Below are 14924 nucleotides of genomic sequence, written 5' to 3' on the forward strand. Positions count from 1 at the left end.
CTCATAGGTGAAGGATGTCCGACCGACTCATAAGCGAGCGAAATAGCCTCGACTATCCACTTGCTAAGCATCTGCTTTGAAGCCGGTTTTCCCTTATTGGAGGACCCAAAACATACAAACAACTGTTCTGACTTTCGCCACAGGGCAGCTCTGTGGACATATGCATCTAGGGCCCTGACCGGACATAGCAGATTTAGCTTCTCTTGGTCTTGACTAGTGAACGGAGGCGGACAGAAAGCCTGCAGCATTACTGGTCCCGGCACGTTGGTCGGGACCTTGGGAACATATCCTTCCCTCGGGAAGAGAAATGCTTTCACCATTCCTGGTGCAAATTCAAGGCAAGAAGGTGCTACTGATAGAGCCTGTAGGTCTCCTACTCTTTTCAGTGATGAAATCGCTAGGAGAAACACTGTTTTTAGTGTGAGGAACTTTTCTGACACTTCCTCTAACGGCTCGAAGGGAGCCGACATAAGGCCTTCCAGCACTATGGCCAGGTCCCAAGTCGGCACCCTGGAGCGTGCCGCAGGTCTGAGCCTCAAGGTACCACGGAGGAAACGCGTGACCCACGGGTGTCTCCCTAATGATGCGTTATCTAATGGATTATGATAAGCAGATATCGCCGACACATACACTTTCAGAGTCGACGGGGATAACCCTGCGGAGAATTTTTCTTGCAAGAACTCGAGAACTGAACCGACCGGGCAGTTAACAGGGTCCAAAGTCTGGTGCGTACACCAGGCGACAAAAACTCTCCATTTGAGTGCGTAAAGTCTCCTTGTGGATGGTGCTCTGGAGTGCAACATGGTCTCTATCACCTCAGTCGATAGACCCGTGTTTATGAACTGGGCCCCCTCAGGGGCCAAGCCCACAGTTTCCACAGTTCCGGGCGCGGGTGCAGTACTGACCCCCCGGCCTGTGAAAGAAGATCCCTCCTGACTGGGATTTCCCAGGGAGGACCCTCTAGGAGAGACATGATGTCTGAGAGCCATACTCGGCCCGGCCAGAACGGGGCTACCAATAAGAGCTGAAGCCCGTCCCGGCGGACTCTCTCCAGCACTCCTGGGAGCAACGCCAGAGGGGGAAAGGCGTACAGACGCAGCCTCGGCCACGTCTGTACCATTGCGTCCAGCCCCAGTGGGGCTGGATGTGTGAGGGAAAAGAATGCTGGACAATGTGTCGTCTCTCGAGACGCAAACAGATCCACCTGGGCTCGCCCAAAGCGGATCCACAGCTCCTCCACCACCTCGGGGTGGAGCCTCCATTCCCCCGGCACCACTCCCTGCCTCGACAGGGAGTCTGCCGCTACATTCAGGACCCCCGGGATGTACATCGCCCTGAGCGAGAGTATCTTGCCTTGGGCCCATATCAGAATGTGATGCGTGAGCTTCCACAACCGACGCGATCTCAATCCCCCCTGGTGATTTATATACGAGACCACCGAAGTGTTGTCTGACCGAACTAACACATGGCGGCCCCGTAGGTCTGGGAGGAAGTGTTTGAGTGCTTGAAACACAGCCATCAGCTCCAGCTGGTTTATGTGCCAGGAGAGCTGATGGCCCCTCCACAGACCTTGGGCCGAGCGGCCACTCATGACCGCTCCCCAGCCAGTTAGGGAGGCATCCGTCGTTAGCATTACGCGACGACAAGGAGCCCCCAGAACTGGACCTTGGGAAAGGAACCAAGGATCTTTCCACTTCACCAAGGCACGTAGGCAGCGCCGCGTGACCTTGATTAGGCGAAAAGGGTTTCCCCTCGGGGAGAACCCCTTGGTCCTGAGCCACCACTGCAAGGGTCTCATGTACAGCAGGCCAAAAGGTATCACGTTGGACGCTGCTGCCATCAAACCCAACACTCTTTGAAAGTGTTGAAACTCTCCTCCTGTGCGTGTGTGTGTAATGGTGGAAGTAGTTCGTCAGTTTCATTTACGCTTACAACATCCAGTTCCTCGGAACTGGAGTGCTGCAGCTGATCTTGTGCCTCAGCGCGAGCGGAAGAAACCGCAGAGCGTGCTTCCAACTCGCGAGCTGAGGCTTGAGATCCAGCGGGTAAGGGCAGAGATAGGGGATCACCCGTCTCTAACCCCGCCACCAGATCTAACTGCGATCCCCAAGACGCGAGCCTTCGCTGTGCCTCGGCAGCAGCGGGACCCGAGCCCTGAGGACCGCGAGCCAAAGCACTCTCCTCGAAGAGTGCCCGGCGTGATCTTAATGTACGCATTGGGAGACTCTCGCAATGCTCGCAGCCAACCCCCTCGAGAGCTGACTGGGCATGCTCGAGCCCCAAACACATAACGCACAGGTCGTGTGTATCTCCACCCGTGATGTAACGAGGGCAGGGAGGAACACAACGCCTGAACTGACTAGACATTCTCTTTTCTCTTTTGACACACACACAATAAATGGACATACAATATCACACAGAGCGCTTGTGAAGACACAGAAGCTAGTGACTGTTTGGTCCGGGCATGCTTTATAGCTTCCTGGTCGATGACGTCACCCGCCCGTGACGTATCGTCCCGCTATTGGACTGATTACACAAGTGCTTCATGACGTGGCACGCAGAGGCGTCCCCTAGCGTTTCGACGCAGCTCGAAGTTCCCTCGAGATAGGGAATGCAGCTTCTCCATCACAGGAATAAATTACATTTGAAAACATTAAAGTAAAAAATGTTTACATTGTTATCAGTTTTTTTTTTGTATTTTTGATTAAATAAATACAGTCTTGATGAGAAAAAAATTAAAAAATTTTTTTTTTATAGTTATAAATTATATATATATATATATATATATATATATATATATATATATATATATATATATATATATATATATATATATATATATATATATAATTTTGCATGTCATTCAGAAATCAAGGTGCCAGAGTCTGGAGGAAGACTGGGGAGAAGGAAATGCCAAAATGTCTGAAGTCCAGTGTCAAGTACCCACAGTCAGCGATGGTCTGGGGTGCCATGTCAGCTGCTGGTGTTGGTCCACTTTGTTTTATCAAGGGCAGGGTCAATGCAGCTAGCTATCAGGAGATTTTGGAGCACTTCATGCTTCCATCTGCTGAAAAGCTTTATGGAGATGAAAATTTTGTTTTTCAGCACGACCTGGCACCTGCTCACAGTGCCAAAACCACTGGTCAATGGTTTACTGACCATGGTATTACTGTGCTCAATTGGCCTGCCAACTCTCCTGACCTGAACCCAATAGAGAATCTGTGGGATATTGTGAAGAGAAAGTTGAAAGACGCAAGACCGAACACTCTGGATGAGCTTAAGGCCGCTATCGAAGCATCCTGGGCCTCCATAACACCTCAGCAGTGCCACAGGCTGATCGCCTCCATGCCACGCCGCATTGAAGCAGTCATTTCTGCAAAAGGATTCCTGACCAAGTATTGAGTGCATAACTGAACATAATTATTTGAAGGTTGACTTTTTTTGTATTAAAAACACTTTTATTGTATTGGTCGGATGAAATATGCTAATTTTTTTTAGCTGTATGCCAAAATCATCAGTATTAAAACAATAAAAGGCCTGACATATTTCAGTTGGAGTGCAATGAATCTTAAATATATGAAAGTTTATTTTTTATCATTACATTATGGAAAATAATGAACTTTATCACAATATGCTCATTTTTTGAGAAGGACCTGTATATATAAATAAATAAATAAATAAATACAAATTTTATATATATATATATATATATATATATATATATATATATATATATATATATATATATATATATATATATCTCAATGTACAGTAACTGTGCCTTTTTTTATAAATAAAGCTCAAAAAACAAATATGGAACAATATGAAAATGTTTTATTCATACGGAGTCAAGGAATACTTGAAATAAAAAAGGCCTTGACAATAAAATGCTTGACAGAGGATGTGCTCTTAAAAATCTGTTTCACAACCATAGCACATTAATATGTTTACATTAAATCAACATTCCATACAACTTTATTATAATTTATGATATTGGCATTATTCAGTGTGCTTAATTCTCCTGAGGCAGCATGCAGCAACCCTGCTGTCACCATGACAAATCTCACCAAACTATCAGTCAGGGTTAATTCACAACACTTCAAAATACCAACATACCATCTAATATTTCAAGTCCAATGTTAACTGATTATTTTGTTTAACGGTTTTATTTTTGTATGTATGAATCCATGACTCATAACTAAACTAGTTCTTTTACTTCTATGGGATAAAATATAGAATATAACTGTCCAATAAAACATGTAATTATATAAGGCCTAGGATTGAGCTTTTGTATTTGCTAATATAATGAGTACCGGTACTATAATTTGAATACTAGCCCAGTATGAATTAATCTTTAGATTCCGATTATGAATGCCAGACGGTAACAGATCTCTAATAACTGTTATTAGGCTGTAAAATAAGGCCATTAACAAAATCAAAAGGACAGTTTACGATAGCAACCATTTCGAACCCTATAATCAAAACCTAAATAAATCAAATAAATTATATGACAATTGAAATCAACAAAAACACAGGTTATACATTTTTAAAACTCAAGTGATCAAATGTTTAAGATGCCTCAAACACAAATACAACTGAGGTCTTTGGTAGGTTATGGTAAAACGTCAGAGTAAAATGCAGGTGCCCTGATTCTAACCAGGGGCAGGTCAGTCAACACCCATAACATGCAAAAGGCCACAGAGGGGTTACACTCACTTTTCATTGACCAACAATAACTCTTTTACGATATTACTGGGGAATCATGACAAGATGTACTAATCCAACACATCTTCATTTACATCTGCTGCTGCGTAAGATCAAACGAATCAATTTTAGATCAGGAAATGCTTATACATGCACATTGGAAGCCTAGCAGACAAGCGTGGCAGCACTGTGAACTGTAGTATATTGATGAGATTAAAATTTCTAGCCTGCCAGGCTAACACCGCATTTTAAGAGCATTTTCCATTAGTTTCTACAAATCAAGGGACAAGTCCAAGTTATTTTAATGCGGAAATCAATGCTGAATATAACTTCTTAAATGCTACAAAGAATGAAGTATGTTAGTGGCACCAAAAGCAGCAATAACTACCATGTTTTAATGACTTGTATAACAGAAATTAATTCGGAATTAGTTAATTCTATCAATTGTCAGTCGCTAGCTTGCACGGGGTGCATATTGTCAGTTTTAGATCTAAAAAGGTTCACATTTACCTGGAAATGGATTGGACCTTTGAATCAAACTTCTGAGAAATTTAGAAGATCAAATATGACTACTACTGCAATCAATAAATGCATGGACTAAACCTGAAATTTGTGTTGTACCTGGACTAAACATTACATTTATGTAATGTTCCATTTGAATCATCATGTGCCAGTCCTTAGAAAGTCAAAACAAGGGTCTCTTCAGACCTTATCGTACCTTTGTGAGTTAACCAGATACAAAAAGTGCAATTACTTTTTTGAGTCCTGATGCACCACTTTTTATATCCACAGCATCCTCTTGAAGACACAGATGGACTTTTCTTCTCCAGCTCTTATCCTAAACTCTCTTGAACAACAGATCTCATCATTGTCCATCAGGAGATGTGTCCTCCATGCTGGCCATCTTGCTAACTTTCTCTACCAAAACCTCAGGGCTAATTTTCGGTAGACCATTGTCCAAGGGACAACCCTCGACCAGACTGTTCATTGGCGTTGGAGGAAATTGAGTATCGTCCTCAATACCAGCGTCCTCAGCACACTGCTGTGAGTCACTCTGGTACTGATTGTAATCATCGTCCAGATATAGGTCCTCTATGTTCCCAGTTTGAGCCACTTTCCTTTCCCTCTCCTTCAGGAAGTCTGTGATTATGGGCATAACCTTCTTGCGGGACACCAATGTGTTACCCTGTATATAGGCTTTCACATCCGGATATGGACTGCTCATTGGCTTAAGGTCCAGACTGGGGTTTTTGGCTTTTTCTAGTGCTTTACTCATCTATGAAAAAATAAAGATATCAATTAGAACAGATCCTCAAGTTATTCTATACATAATCTTTTAAAGGTTAGGGGTCTGTAAGACTTTGTAATGTTTTTGAAACAAGGCTGGAATTTAGAATAACTTTTCTATTTTAATACATTTTAAAGTGTAATTTATTCATGTGATGACAAAGCTGTATTTTAAGCATCATTACTCCAGTCTTCAGTGTCACATGATCCTCCAGAAATCATTCTAATGTGCTGACTTGGGGATTAAGAAGTTATTTATTATCACTGTTATGGTGATTAATAATTTTTTTCAGGATTCTTTAATGAATAGAAAGGTCAAAAGAACAGCATTTATTATATGCAGAGTAAACTAGAAGTAAGACATTTGTAGGTTGATTTCCCTAAAAAGATTAAAGCGTAATGAGTACCTCTTCTCTGTAGGCAGTGCTTGAACTGTAGATGGCTAGCTGACGGAAGGGCTCCTTGTTGTCGTTGAAAGAGATTGTCATTGCGACCAGCAGGTTGTAGCTGTGATTGTGGCAGAACTCACAGAGGTCCTGCTGTAGGCCACGCCTCTGAAGAAACGTCTAAACATAGAACAGCTCTTTTAACATGTGAGCATTACAAACACAAACTGATCTGGAGATACATTCAATATTTTTCTCCTGCTGTTTAGTTTTGATTTCTTTCAATTCCAGCATATCTCTTTTTTTATATATTATGACCGGTATTTTAATGAAATAATTTGTGACTGAAAAATATAATCTTTAAAATATGCATGTCAAACTTAATTTCTTCTTATGGCACATTTCTGATTCTTGTCAATCAACTGGACAAATATTTCAGAATAACTTAAATGGCCACTCTTATTATTACCGAGTTGACATTTAAAATAATAATAAAAGTATAAATAAAGTAATAAATTATTACTTTGAAGTAATAAAGTGAGTCTAAAAAAGTGTTAATATACTGGGAGCACTTTTGTTTAAAACAACTAGTTGTCCCCAGTCTCCTGTACTGTGAACAAAGTTCTGGCACATCTGATTCAGCAGCATTCTGCCTTACTGTGTTAGTACTAGAAGTACTAACAAGAGAACAGGAGAGTCTGGTGTAATCGATGGGTGTGCGAGAGAGGCCGCCTAGCCCTGCGGTGAGACTGGGTGTGTCTGACTTGGATTCGGTTGTGCTTCAGTATTAATGAGGAATTCACATGAGTCATGAGGATGGGCACATGAGCACATTTTGTGCCCACAACAAAAGCTCCTTACTTTTCAGAATCTACATATCCTCTTTGTGGAACCAAGTACTGAGGCTAAATGCATAACACAAACACAAGATTCACTTCATTCGGGAGAAAGCATGTCATTTGCATGTGATCATCTAAATTTAAAGTCCTGCCAGGAGGTTTCAGAAATGATGCAAGGATGTAATGAGATTCCAAACATAACTTGTAGATTATAGAGATGCACCAATATTTATTTATCGATCAAAATAAATGCCATTGCAATTAGCCATAAGCATGAAACAGCAGATCTTTGTCCTTGGCCATGAATCAAATGTTGTTGTGAATCAAATGTGAATCATATGTTGTTAAGTATTATATAATTTCAAGATGAAATCCAAAGATATTTTTAAGAACACAAAAAAATAAATCCTAAAATTGTTCAGTATTAAATCATTTAATAAGTAATAAAATAGACTACGCTTCCTGCGAGTAATTGTAATGTTCCATAACAACTTTTAAAAAGTGGGTTTTATTGTTTAAAACATTAGTATTATATTATTTCTTTCATTGTGCCAATTTAATATTGCAATAAAAATGTGATCTGTTTTAATAATCACAATAGTATGCAAACACTATAAAAGGACAAGGTAGATTCAATAGACATTAATTAATTTTACAACAACAGTTCAAAAAGTTTGATAATTTATTTTACAGTGTCCTTGTTACACGTTATATGTAGTAATAACTATATATATTATGCATAATGAAAAAAAACACAAATGAAACAAACTGCTTGTAAACCTGTTCATCAAAAGAAATCTTATAATACCGTTGTGTTTCAGGCCTCTTCACGGCCTGAATTTCAAGAAATATGCAAAGAAAGTAGCACAAATATCAGAATTTGTATATATCTGTAAGCTATATCATCCAAAAGATGTCATAACAGTACTGACCTCTAGTGTCATGTAAATGACACTGACAGCCAAGTTCAGATCCCCAGCAGACGCAGCTTTCATGTCTTTCAACAGCATCTGCTCCGTGGAGAGGCCTGAAACACAGAGCAGTATTGTAAGATTTCTTTTGATGAACACATGCATTCATGTTTTAATGAGTCTACAAGCAGTTTGTTTTATTAACCTATAAAATAAAAGATCCTCTCACCTGACACGTCAAACTTGGCATTCTGTAGCGACTGAAATAGAGCGCCCCTCGGGGGAAGCTTTGGAAAATGTTTCTCCAAAAAGATGGCATACTGGCTGTCCTTAGGAGTGACTTTACCTGCCTCAGGTGCCATGTTAACACAGTCAAGGATAATGGTACCTGTCAACACATGGCAGAAATACATTCTGCAAGTTAACAAGATTTTATCTTTTGGCTGACATCTCACATCTCTATGATACTGCATGAACAGGTCCAGTGTATCTGCTCCGGATAAATGCCACTGAAGACCATGCTGAGCCCATCTGATGTCTAACAGTGTCTGGCAGATTAAACAGCAGTCATGCTGTGAGAGCTCACATACCTCTCTGTGTAAATCATGTCACCATGACACTCACCGAATAAAAGCTGAGCCACTTGTTGGTCGAGCACTTCAGGTGCTTTTTGGGCAATGAGCTCTGTCACCAAGGTGGCACATGAGCCCACGGTCTCCACGGTGATGGGGCAGGAGGGAGATGAGGGCCTCTGTAGGAGGTGATGGTCAATCACTTCTACAACTGCATCCTCCAGCTCACTATCAGCACTACAGAACAAAACTGATTTATTATTAGAACAGACAGACCTAAATAATTTCATAACTTGGTTGGCATTTACCAAATTAATTAATTTTAGAATATAACTTATAATATTTATACATTATTGCATATAATATTTGCACACACACACGTAAATAAATAAAGGCTCAAAGGTTTGGTTCAATAAATACTTTTTATGTCACTATTAGTGGTGTACTAATTAGATAAATTTGAGGTTATTTGAACCATTATTGTAACAACATTCTGATATTCATTTTTGTTTACATTTATTTACATACATTTAGCCATATGGTGCAGTAAAATGCACCACAATACTATTGCAATTAATTGTTTGTGGTTATAATTTTTTATTATTATAAGACATGTATGGAGATATAGGGCCTATCATACACCCAGTGCAATTCAACGGCATGCACGATACTATGCCAGTCATGATAACAAATTTAGCTGGATGATAGATTGGCCAAGAAATGACTGCGATAAACGATAATATTGTCGTTCTGAGACCATTTTCATCTAAAATAATGATAATGGCATAAGAATGCAGGTACACCTTTTCAAAGATCAACTTAGATTAACAATAAACTTTTATTTCTAAAGACTATTTAACACTGAAAACAGAAAACATTTTAAATAGCCACAATAAATGAACAAAACAACCAAAAACAAAAGCAATGGACTCTCAGTCTGTTAACAAAAAATGCACTTGAATAAATAACAAAAACAATAAATAAAATGGATGAAAACTACAACGGATGAATGTGTTTTAGGTGCATATTAGGGGTGACATGGTTCACAAAACCCACGGTTCGGTTCGTATCACGGTTTTCGGTTCTGCGCGTTTTTTGTTGTTGTTTTTTCTTTTAATCGTTAAAAACTCCAGAAATGTACTTCATCATATGATATATGGAAAAATTATCCACAATTTAGGATCTAGTATTAAAAAAAGTTATATCATATCATGCACAACCTGAACTTGACTTGACCATCTCTGAGGAAAGCTAGGTGAGATTTTTATACAGCGATACAGAGAAAACATTGATGGCATGCTTTTCATTTATTTGGCAAAAAAAGGAGACTGTGTAGGCCTATTGCTATCTCTACAGGATCGTATGTGCCCTTTTAGCACACACAGATTGAACTGAAGAAGAGTTAACTTGCTTTTATCAAACTGCCAACTTCAGTGTAGCTTTAAACCTTGTTTATACTCGACGCGTCTGCACGAGTGCGTTCAGGCGAATCTGGCTGAGTTTGACGTCTCATTACGCCGCACTCAGTGGACCTCATTCATGAAACTTTCGTAAATATATGAGCAAATTCTGAGTAATTGTAAAATGGACCTTTACGAAAACTCACCTCCAGATTCACAAACGCTTCGTATACCACGGATTCGTTAGTTAAACGTGTGAATATTAGTGAATTCCAAACATGTGTAAATAAGATGCGCGTGCACGCTCATTCATAATTAGCATAATCCCCGCCAATGAGTTACAACTGCAACTTACGTAACCAGGAATGCTGTGGACTCTCTTCTGGACTTCTTTCTCAGGTTTGGCTCCAGGATTTTGCATAAATGTTGAAGAGACTAATTGGCCTTATGACTAGCAATAAATATTAAATTATCGTGTGTCCACCAAAGCATGTTTTAGCCAGCTAAACACCTGGTGGTCTTCTGAAAACGGCCAGCTGGAGGCGCTTGAAAGCGCTTTGCATGGGCAGTGTTTTTCCCAGCTGAGATACTTTGATACAGAATATTTATGGCAGTATGTGTTACTACTAGTATCTCATTTTAAAGAATATCACTGAATTTAGAAATTCAGTAAAAAGCAGTATTAACTTCTCTATTATTGTTGTTCGGTTGGTGTACAAGTAAGATGATTGGTCGGTGTAGTTTTTGTCCCGCCCCTCCTCCACTGTGATTGGACGGCCTGGTAAAAAAAATGACTGACGAGCACTGCCTATTGCCCAACATTAAACAGTACAAACAAAACAAAACAAAACAAAAAAGACAGGCAAATCAACTCTTTAAATATTATTATGGTAGGCCTGTCCTACTTGCATCAAAACGCATTGTTTGCCTAAATTAGAACACAGAACATTCAAATGTTTTACGCACCATTTACACGTGGTAGGGAGCAGGTGTAAATTTCTTTCATACCAAATACCATTTTGAAAATACAAACATTTTCATGAATCATGAAAATTTACGTCAGAGCGGCTTTATGAACGATTTACACACAAATTTTGTTTCATGAATGAGGCCCAGGGTGCACGCCGAGTTTAAACACCTCCCCAAACGGACGAGGCACACACGCAGTCAGCGAGAGAGACGAGGAAAACAAACAAGCATGCAAATGGAAATTATCCATTAGCTCGGCCAGAAAAGTTTGACCTCTTTTTTTTTTTTACGCGCAATTAATTGATTTATTTACTATCGTGACAGGCCTATACGATACAAGTGTTTTTTTGGTTGTGCTAGTTTCATCCTGATGCAGTTATCATTTTCACAAAGCTGGCTTTTTCTGAAGAGAACACTCACCTTGGCAGAACGTTGTGGTCAACCAGGGTCAGCGTCAGCTGTTTGTTCTTGTGCAGGCCGTGGAGGTCCACCTCGTCCCTGAAAAGCAGGTAGTCCTGCGACAGACCGGTTTCTCTCAGCAGAAAGATGCTGTCAGAGCGCAAGGGAAACTCAGCCCGTGGGATGTTGAGTACAGGCACTGGTAGCCTTTTACAATCAAGACTCTACAAAAGGTCAACAATAATGATGAGCAAAACAACAATCCTACAACCTCCGGTACAGAATTATCACATCTATTATCTCTGCCACAATACTCAAGCTTTCCAAGAACACCACAGCAAATACAGTTTATTAGGTTGACCATTGCATACCTTTGAAAGAAAGTAGGCGAAGGTCAGGGCTGATACCATGGAGTCCATATCACAAGCCTCATTTCCCATTACGACATGCAGCCCTGGGCTGTTCTTACTACAACCCTGAGAATGAAGGAGAATAATGTCACAGTGTTTTGGACTAATATAGGACAATAGCTTATAACTGCAGGCCTAGATTTTCATAATGAGGCTTTGGTGGCCTCTATTTAACTGCAGGTTGAAATACAAAACTAAAATGTCAGTAGTTTCTGTGACTACCTACTGTGTGTGCACAAATATTTACAGCAAGTAAACTACATGACAAGCTGAAAATGCATCCAATAGGCTGTGAAGACTTCCAGCTCCATTCATAGCTTCATCTGACAAACAATGTTGTACTTATGATCCACCAGTCACTCTATATCACTGACAGCCGGTATGAGGTGCGGTGCAATGTGTCAAAGATAAAGCACATTCTGTGGCGTCTCAACAGATATAGTACAGCAGTGTATTTCTTAACATATGATAACATGGATGACAACAAAAAACATTTTCCTTTATAATATTTGTTCTTAAAGGGAAAGTTCACCCAAAAATTACAAATCTATCATCTTTTACTCAACTTTTTGTGTTCCAAAACTGTATTATTTTCTTTCTACCCTTTTGTTTATACATCAAGAAAAGACAAATAGATGGGAAGAAAAGACAGGATAAACGGTTGTGTTTCAAACTCCCTCTGCACGCAATAGGATAGCGCTACAACCAACCAGAGCAACAAAGTATCGTATCCGTATCTGGTCGGCAAAACTCTGAACACATCTTCTCTTCTTTTTGCCGTCCTTTGATCTTTTCTCAAACAAAAGCTTAACGGCAAGTCTTCCAGAGTCGTGGCCAAAGCCGATTCGAAAGACCGCTGTTCGCCAGCTTCTTTGTTTTCAAGAAGCACACTGATTTGCGCGTCGCAACTCTGCAGTCATTATGTTGAGCCTGCCTACCGACTCTATACACGATGTGATTGGCCTGACTAGAGTTTGGTTTTTCAAGCTCGCAATCCAACAGAGAGTTGACGCCCTGGCTGAAAATGATTAAAAACTATCCAATATGCTGATTTCGCACTCAAGAAAATTGTCTTATTATCAATGTTGAAAACAGATGTGCTACTAAATATTTTTAGGGAAACCAAACAATTTTGAGGAATAAAAAATGTAAAATAACTATTTTTACTGCAATATTTGATCAAATAAAAACATTTTTTGCTAAATAAAATGATTTCTTTCTAAAATAAAAACACTGACCCCACAATTTTGACTTTGGACTACATTTATGTTACTTAAAATATGCTTCTTTTTTTGGAGCTTGCTTGAGAACCCTACACTCTATATCGAAGCCTATTTGCTGGACCACTGGTGAGACGAAGAGCTATTTTAATAGAATAACACTGAATGCTTCTTCCTGGATTCAATAAAGTCCTTTATCTCTCCCCATGATGACTTCTCGTCCAGCGTTAATTAGCATTTGTCCTTCTCCATTACTCCGGCCAAATACAGAAGGCATCTGTGACGTAAGCATTAAATGATGTACTCTGATCTGGGCAACCAGCTGGGGTTTGTTTTAAATACTGAACGATGGACTGTCAACACAGACTGACTGAGCTCATAGCTGGCGCAGACCAGGGGTGAGGCTTGGGTGAGCTTTTGCCAAGCGTGCTCCCTCTCTCTCATGTGATAATCATCACCAAAAACCTTGTTAAATGGGGAAGTGCAGGAAAAACATGCTTATTCATGCCCTTATGTGCATGGCCGGTGGGACAGCGCAGGAAGTTAGTCACCACAATGTGAAATGGACCACGGGATGGTGAGTAAACAGTACAGAACCTGTGGGTCTTGGGTCAGTGTGGAAAGAACTCTAGTGCACACTATTTGCAACCTCATGCTTCAATGCAGAATAAAAGCACTTTAACCACAAGTGCAACCGTATAATTTCTTCAATCATTGACTGAATTAGTTAAAGAACCCATCTCTGCTTGCTTCCATGAGCTGAGAGTCTCAAAGTAAACACAGGACTTCATAATATCTGGCCAGCAGTTGGTGAGCGCTAGTGTGTCAGGGTGTTTGGGTTTAAAACAACAGTGTTTAGGGTAGAGAGATGCACTGCTGCTGGACAGATGCTGTCAGGATCATATGCAATTGACAGCAGGTGTTATTGTCTCTGCAAATAGGGCGACCTTCAGTCTCGAAACTGAGCACATTAAGAGGTAAAACTAGAAAAGTGGGATTTTTTCTTATTGACTATACACACTGCCAGAATAGTCAACATACTATAGATGAATTTGCAACAAACTGACCTTTTTTAAAACTGCTGTGTGTGTGTGTGTGTGTGTATGCCCATGTATGTACGTCTGGTACATGCAATGGTGATATGAGTTAACTCTTATCGTATAAAAAAAACACTATAATAGCACTTATTTTTAACATTATAGGAATAATACACGTAAACAAAGAGACGTGTGTGTGCTTTCTTTCAATGCATGTGCTCATTTCTGTCATTGGCGCATGCGGCCAGGGTCCATGCACGCGCGTCATACAATATGACTTGTGTCAATCAAGTGTACATCAAACAAAGCATATATTATTTTTCACCCCAAGCTAACATATACGCCAAAGCACACTCATGTTCGTGAACGTCTCAAACACAGAAAGTACCAGAACTGGCCACATTTTAAGTGGGTAAAATGGTAGTAGCCAAGCCAACATACCACGCGCAACCCGCTAAAGCGTAACGTTACAGTAGTCTTACCTTAATTACATCGCGACAGCTCCGTAAATATGCCTCCATTGTTACACGGAGCCCGAAGGTTTTTACGTACCGGAATATCCTAACGGAGTATAAATACCCTTCAGTGCCTCTGAAACGTGAAGTGTCTCGGCGGTTCACTGTGTGCAAGTTGCCACTCGGAATTCAGAGGTTTGGGAGAGCAGACGTAACGCACGTCTCTCCTTGAATTACGCCCTGACGTCACATTGTGTGCTGGAAAATGTAGTTCAGCGAAGTCATGAAAGACCCTGCAATGAGTAAACGTTTGTAGTTTTTAGTCCATGCGTGTT

At 40.4% G+C, this 14924-nt stretch overlaps 1 protein-coding gene across 1 annotated transcript; it reads right to left on the reverse strand.

Moving 5' to 3' along the window:
* Positions 1–3814: 3814 nt before the first annotated feature.
* Positions 3815–14802, reverse strand: prune (prune exopolyphosphatase). Its single transcript, XM_067448241.1, has 8 exons — positions 14617–14802; positions 11839–11943; positions 11489–11691; positions 8752–8936; positions 8357–8515; positions 8149–8243; positions 6399–6557; positions 3815–5980 (listed from the first exon to the last, which is right to left on the reverse strand). Exons 1-8 carry the CDS (start codon positions 14653–14655, stop codon positions 5570–5572), a joined length of 1356 nt encoding a protein of 451 aa, XP_067304342.1. The 5' UTR covers positions 14656–14802; the 3' UTR covers positions 3815–5569.
* Between the last annotated feature and the right edge of the window lie 122 nt (positions 14803–14924).

Source organism: Pseudorasbora parva, chromosome 7, assembly GCF_024679245.1.
Source record: "Pseudorasbora parva isolate DD20220531a chromosome 7, ASM2467924v1, whole genome shotgun sequence".
NCBI classification, from domain to species: domain Eukaryota; kingdom Metazoa; phylum Chordata; class Actinopteri; order Cypriniformes; family Gobionidae; genus Pseudorasbora; species Pseudorasbora parva.